This window comes from Hevea brasiliensis, unplaced genomic scaffold (assembly GCF_030052815.1).
Source record: "Hevea brasiliensis isolate MT/VB/25A 57/8 unplaced genomic scaffold, ASM3005281v1 Scaf110, whole genome shotgun sequence".
In the NCBI taxonomy this organism is placed as follows: domain Eukaryota; kingdom Viridiplantae; phylum Streptophyta; class Magnoliopsida; order Malpighiales; family Euphorbiaceae; genus Hevea; species Hevea brasiliensis.
Window position 1 is genome coordinate 168,113 of NW_026614598.1, and position 7,604 is coordinate 175,716.

Below are 7,604 nucleotides of genomic sequence, written 5' to 3' on the forward strand. Positions count from 1 at the left end.
CCCAAATGACAACGTGGACCTGCAATGAGAAAAAATGATGAGGTGGATGGCCTTCTCATGGGCCACTCCAATGCTCAAGTCAATGATCTTTATCTTTTCAGAGAAAGACTAGAGAAATCTTTTGTAACAGAGAGTAATGAAATTAGTAAAATGTACCTCAATCTCCCTTTTGGCTGGTATTTATAGGCTTTTAAAGGAAATAGCTATTGCTCTATTTAAGGCAATGATTATGGTTGGATATTTATGAATCTCCGCGATATATGCTTTTACTATATTATATGCAAGATTATCGCTCTGTCTAAGGAATCCGCGTTGTATCTGTTACTGGGTGTTTGCTGTTCTGTTCGCTATTTTGGGCGAATAAAACTATTGTTCAATCTTTTCTTATTCGACTTGTTGGGTCTCTGTTCAGGTTTGCGATGTTTGAAAGTATTTCTTACTTCGACTAACCACGCTAGAAATATCTTTGACTTTCTGACTTTATTCTAGGAGGGTGGTATCATTAGTCCCCCCACCAGTCTTGCATACATTTATGTTCGCCTTGTTTACTTGTCCTGCTGTAAGTGGGACATGACCATTTGCGTGATTCATCTGGTGTTAGGGGACAACTGTCTTAAGTTCCTTTGGGTAGGCGTGGGCTGTCATTAAATTTTTCTTGGTTGTTGGAAGGGCAATGGTATGTTTTTCAACGTCATTAATTTCTTCCCTTTTAAAAGCCCTTCCTTCACTATTTTTATCTATTTTCCTTTCCTTTCTTCCTTATTTCTTTTTGCAAAATTTGACAGTGTTTCTTTTTCTCTAGTGGTGTTGGCTTATGGGATACCGGTCGAACGGTTTTGGCTTTCGCTTCCTGGAGCTGGTGGCTGAGCTTACAGTGTATATCTTTGTCCTGTACGAATAACAATATATAAAGAATAGTTTAGGTCTAGTTTGTGCCTACCTCTAGATCCTTTAGACGTGGAAATTCTGAAGTACTATCGAGTGTCGATTTCCCAAATGCACCCAAACTCTTGGAAGCTCCTTTCTGGGTTCCGAGCTTTATGATGAAGGAAGAGGCTACACGCTTTGGCACATATTTTTTCAGCTTTGTTCAGTTTAATATTAGAAAGAACAAAGAGTATTGGGATTTCCATGCTCAAAAAGGAATAGGGCTTTTTTCTGGGCTTCCATCTTCTTTAAAGAAGTGGAAAGGCAGGTTCTTTTTTGTGGAGGACATGGTTGATGAAAATAGAGGTGGGATCTAGACTTCATGGAACTGTTTGGTGGACAAAAGTTTTGATAAGTTAAGGCTGGATGCTGAGGAGAAAGTGGTAGTAAAAAAAATAAAAGCTCTAGTTTGGGATGACAAATATCAATAAAAGCTCTGCTAGAAGCTGAATCCAGATGGTGGAAATCGACTTATGTGACTAGGGATCCTGTGGCAGCTGAACATTTCAATAACTTGCCTTTGAAGGGTAAAACTTCTGCCATATCTCTTGATTTATTTTTACTTACTTAATGAAATTATTTTCTTTTTACAGATATGGGGAGCTGGGCGAAGAATATAGAGTTGCTGATTAGGAAAAAGAAAGAAACTTCTCGAACGATTGAGGATGCATCCCCAATGGATCCTAAGCAGGTGAGGGATGACTCACCTCCTTCCCCGCCTTTAAGTGCTCTTCCTCCGGATACTTAAACTTCACAGTCAGAGATTGAGAGAAATGAAACTATTCCTCCCCCTCCTCCACCGCATAAATAATCGGTCGAATGGGCTCTCGCGAATGAATTCATGGTCAATAATCTTAAGATGCTCAATTGGTTTGTGAAGAAATATACTCTACTGCTTGATCATGCAAGACTAAAGGGGGAGCATGATGACGATCTAGCTCTGCACTCAATGTCACTTCTTATGGAACAATTGGCTTGCACTCAAATTTTGAGCGAGAAAAATCGAGCTTTGCGCTGCCAAGTTGGTCCACAGGAGACAGAGTTTTATTTACTAGTAGACGCTGCGACTACTTCCGAGAAGAGAGCCAAGGACTTAGAGGGTAAGCTGCAACAAATGAGGGTTCAAATCATTGCTCTCCAAGATGAACTAGCTGTTACTCGAAAAAGTCACTAATTTTTGCAATAAAGTTTAAATAAGAAGATTGAAGTTCTGAAGGGAGAGCTTGCCGCAACCAATGATCAGATAGCTGATATTTATATCAAGTCTCAAAATGACATGGTTATTGAGTTGCAAAAGCACTACCCGAGAGATGATTTCTCCTGGGTAGAGGAACTTGGGGGAAGGGAGGAGAGGTAAAAGATAAAGACGCCGGGTAGGAGGGTGAAAGCGATGATGTAAGCCCTTCTGCCTAAAAACTTGTAAAGAATATTAAGATTTTAAAAAATGAAGTTGTTTTTGTTCATTATTCTCTATGTTTGAGTTCCTATCGCTCGAACCCACCGGCTGAATTGATTTTATAGGCACAATATTTTTGTTTTTTATTTTTTTGTAATCTGATCATATAATCAATTCAAATTGTGCAGATAAAAATGGAAATTAAATAATTGCGTTTTACCTCCAATAAAGTTACTGCCATCGTGTTATCCTAGACACATCATTCCGAGTGAAACATACTTAGGACTTGTAGGTGAGTTGTTTTATCATGGTGGGCTTTCTTCGAGGATGGTCTACTTATCCTTGCAGATTGTTTTAGCCTGGCAGACTATCATTGTGGATGGGCTAAGCACCCTTTAAATTGTTTTAGCCTAGCGGACTATCGTCGTGGATGGGCTAAGCACCCATGCAAAGATCTTAAAAAACAAAAATTACTTATTTATTGATAATATTTCCAAATGTTACATATATTCCACGTTTGGGGGAGTATTCTTCCACTGGTTTCTACTAATTTGTAGGCTCCTAGGCATACGACTTTTGAAATTACATAAGGTTCGATCCAGTTGCATCCTAATTTTCCAGCTTTTGCTAGTCCTCTTGTGACATTGTCTCATTTAAGCACTAGGTCTCCTACCATGAATGCTTGGTTTTTTACTTTCTTGTTATGAATGTTCATCTTTTTTTGTCTGTACTGTGCCATCCGGATGAAAGTTGCCTCTATAAGCTCCTCTGTTGCGTTAAGGTTTAGCCGTAGTTCATCTTTTTATGAAGTCTTTTTGGGTTGTTCTGTTCGAGTTGATGGGATGTTAATCTCTATCTGTATTACTGCTTCTGATCCATATGCAAGTGGGAACGGTGTTTCGCCTATTGTCGTTCTTAGTGTGGTTCGGTAGGCGCACATGACATTTGGCAAATGGTTCAGCCATGCTCCTTTAGTTTCTCCTAATCGTTTCTTAAGTCCATGAAGAATTATTTGGTTCGTGACTTCGATCATGCTATTGGTTTGAGGGTGATAGGTTGAAGTGAATCGGAGGTCTATCCCCCACTCGGTGCATATCCTCTTAAATTTTTCACTGGCAAACTATGTATCGTTATCTGCTATGATAACTTTGGGAACTTTGAATCTGCAGAAGATATTCTCTCTAACAAAGGTGATAGCTCGGTCAGCTGTTACATGCTGTGATGATTCTGCTTCTGGCCATTTGGTGAAGTGATCGATGGAGACGATGATGAATTTGTGTGATCCTAATGCTTTAGGAAATGGGCCAAGTATGTCTATGCCCCATTGATAGAAGGGCCAGGGGCTACTGATGGCTGACAGTAACTCTGCTGGTTGTCGAGGGATATTACTGTGTGGTTGGCATTTCTGACATTTTTGGACTAATTTCTTGGCATCTTGTACTGCAGTGGGCTAAAAATATCTTTGTCTGATTGCTTTCTTAGCGATTGTTCTTGCTTCTTCGTGGGCGCTACATAATCCTTCATGGATTTCTAGAGTACTAATGGTCTGTCTTCTCTGCTAATGCATTTTAACCACGGTTGGAGGCAGGATCGTCTGTATAAACATCCATCGAGAATGTTGTATCTTGCTGATCTTTGTACAATTTTCTAGGCTTCAAGTTGCCAGTAGTGTTTTTTATCTTGACCCAAATGACAACGTGGACCTGCAATGAGAAAAAATGATGAGGTAGATGGCCTTCTCATGGGCCACTCCACCGCTCAGGTCAATGATCTTGATCTTTTTAGAGAAAGACTAGAGAAATCTTTTGTAACAAAGAGTAATGCAAATAGTAAAATGTACCTCAGTCTCCCTTTTGGCTGGTATTTATAGACTTTTAAAGGAAATAGTCATTGCTCTATTTAAGGCGGTGATTATGGTTGGATATTTATGGATCTCCTCAATATATGCTTTTACCAGATTATATGAGAGATTATTGCTTGGTCTGAGGAATTCGGGTTATATCCGTTACTGGGTGTTTGCTAAGTAAGAGTTCTGTTTGCCATTTTGGGTGAATAAAACTATTGTTCGGTCATTTTTTGTTCAGCTCGTTGGGTCTTTGTTCAGGTTTGCCACATTTGAAAGTATTTCTTACTTTGACTAACCATGTTAAAAATATCTTCGACTTTCTGACGTTATTTTGGGAGGGTGGTATCATGTAGCACGCGAACAATTCAGTAAAAAATGTTGTCCAATATTGTTATAAGTGATATTATATATTAGTGGTTAGTCAATATTAATTTATATACGCTCAACTAGATTTTTTCGAAATTTTCTTGGTAACCATGGAGAAAACATTCTAGCTAGCTAGTATTACTAACCTTCTATGTTTTTCGCCACTCCCATAAATAACTAATGGTAGCAGTAAGAGATAAATAAATTAAGAATATTGGGGTTTGATATGGATTCATGTATTATTTGGAAGGTAGTTGCCAACTAGCAAACTTTGGCAGCTGCCTTTTAATCCTAGCCATTCTTCACGTGGTGTGCTCTAGGTTTCTTCCTTTTTTTTTTTTTCATCATTGTATAACTTTCTATATAACACTTCACTACTCTACACAAACTCTATTGTCACTAACTTCTTCTTCTTCTCTTCCAACAAAAAAGCAAGAAGTTATGGACTCCTCCAAGATCTCAGCTCTCCTCCTCATTTGCATGCTCTTCATTTCCTCTGCCACCCCAATTTTTGGCTGTGGTTCTTGCGGCAAGCCAAAACCAAAGCGCAAGGGCCACAAGGGAAAATCTCCTAGGGGTCCCATTACCATTCCTCCCATTGTTAAGCCTCCGATCAACTTGCCACCAGTCATCCCTCCTATTGTCAAGCCACCAATCACCATCCCTCCCATTGTGAAGCCGCCGGTGACTGTTCCTCCTATCACTGTTCCTCCAGTGGTCACTAAGCCACCAAAGGGAGGTAGTACTCCATGCCCACCACCACCAGGAGCTAAGGCTACATGCCCAATTGATACCGTGAAACTGGGTGCCTGCGTGGATCTTCTAGGTGGGTTAGTGCACATTGGCCTTGGCGACCCAGTTGTGAACGAGTGCTGCCCAGTTCTTCAAGGACTTGTGGAGCTTGAAGCTGCAGTCTGCTTGTGCACCACTCTCAAGCTCAAGCTTCTCAACCTTAATATCTTTGTCCCCCTTGCTCTTCAACTCCTAGTTACCTGTGGCAAGACACCTCCTCCTGGTTACACCTGCTCTCTTTAGACAACCAAAGTTAAGTGTTTCAACTTTTTTTTTTTTTCTTTCTTTTTGGATTTTTTTTTATAAGCGAAAAAAAGGGGCACAAAATTCACAGCATCGACTCCAGTGAGTTTCACTTCTTTATTTATAAATCCAAGATCACATTATCCAATGAGCTAGCTCATTGCATAATCTTATAGTAATAATATCACATTTGTCTACTTCATTTGTTGTTTTTTCTTTCTTGGAAAGAAGAAAAAAACGAAAAGAAGTAGATTACAAAATTTAAAGTGGACTCATTCAGAGGCTCACATGTCTAAATAGTATAAGAAGATTTCCATGCCGAGATTTTTGGAAGTTATGATTATTGCTTTGAAACTGAAAAAAGTTTTCGTAGTCTAATAATTTTGGAATCGTTTTTAAAATTGTGAATATTAAATTTTAATTAAAATTAATTAGGTATATGTATAAAAGTTTTCATTAGAAAAAAGGAAATTAGAATGAGTAAGAAAGCACAACCCTACCAAATCAGGCTGAGTTGATACTTCCAGAGATAATTTTAGGCAAGGTCATGAAATCAATACTAATTAATCAAAATCTTATTTCATTACGTATGCGTATTTAACTTATTTAAATAAATAAAATAAAGTCCAATTTAAGTAATTTAATGTTTGTTTTATTTATTTATTTAATTTTGTATGCAGGTTGCCAGAATCATTGACGGATGTTGAAATCGACATGAGAGTTTGTCGAGCCTCCTATTTCTTTTTCTTTCTGTTTCTCTCCCACTCCTTCGTTTTTTCTTGATTGGTATTGATGAAGATGCATGCTTGGGTTATTAATTTGTACACCATTTAATTTTTATAAAATTGTTGCAAGTGTGGTTTGTCTTAGTTAGACAAGGAAGCAATCAAGAGATTTTCTCTCTATCATAATTATTAGATTCTCATTTTATCAGATAGCTAGCTTTTGTTTTGAGAAACTTTTTCTTTTTGTGCATGTGAACTCCTGAAACCCTTTATATGAATATGAATGTATGTGCACCAGTTCTTGTTTTTTTCTCACTTGGGTCATATTGGAAATAAATCTGTCTCCCATATCATATTTCAAAAGGTTAATTAATCACTCAATAATGAGACTTAATAAAGACTTTTGAAAAGAATAAATTAAATTGAGATTTGAGAAAAAAGCAAAAAAAATAAAAAACTCTGCATTAATTATGATATCTCTTTTTCTCATTTTACGATTGACACAAAACTAATCTTTCTCAAGCGCTTGGCGTAATTAACCATTTCAATTGTGGTCTTTGAGCTAGGACATATAATTAAGGTCATTATCCATAGCTAATCAATCAAATTAAAATTCCATTTTAGGGCACAGCACAATCCACCATAACATGCATGTGAGGGAGAGAGAGAGAGAGAGATGGTGGTTTTGGAATTCCAGTGGGCTATTATTCCTTTGTTGTGAAACAGAGTTTCGATCAATCAATCTGCATGACAAGGACTAGAAATCTTGTGTAAATTCCTGTGGGTGGAGAATGGCGACCAACCTTAATTCCCCGGTAACATCTTTACCATAAATAGTGAGTGATGGAGACATTGAAGCAGCACCTCACAAATAATTTGAGAGAGAAATTTCCCCTTCTATACAAAGAAATTCCCATTTGGCTGTACCTTTTTAATCCCAAAAACCATTCAGTGGTTGAGATAGAATCTTGTCTGCGCCTCTTGCCCTGTCACTCTCCTTCGACTGTATTGCTACCACCATACTTTCCTCTCACACCCAAACTAACTTTAAACATTCAATAATATAATATATATCAATAGATTTTTTTTATATTATAAGATAAGCATTTGACTATCCACTTACTATTGTAATAATTTTCCACTTTGTTTGAAATCAATTTTAAAAAAATAAAGAAATTATTAAAGTTTTTTTTTTTTTAATTTTATAAATAGGCATTCAATTATCAGCTTATTAGTGCAATATTATATTTATGGATAACAGCAGTGCTTCACTAAACTGCTAAGAGTTCTTTTGTGATTTTCCCTGAAA

The 7,604-nt window shown here is 37.5% G+C and overlaps 1 protein-coding gene across 1 annotated transcript; it reads left to right on the plus strand.

The window, feature by feature from the left end:
- The first annotated feature begins 4,877 nt into the window (after positions 1–4,877).
- LOC131176439 (36.4 kDa proline-rich protein-like) lies at positions 4,878–6,503 on the plus strand. The gene is made up of 2 exons (XM_058141495.1): positions 4,878–5,579; positions 6,251–6,503. Exon 1 carries the CDS (start codon positions 4,977–4,979, stop codon positions 5,568–5,570), a length of 594 nt encoding a protein of 197 aa, XP_057997478.1. The 5' UTR covers positions 4,878–4,976; the 3' UTR covers positions 5,571–5,579; positions 6,251–6,503.
- The last annotated feature ends 1,101 nt before the right edge of the window (positions 6,504–7,604 follow it).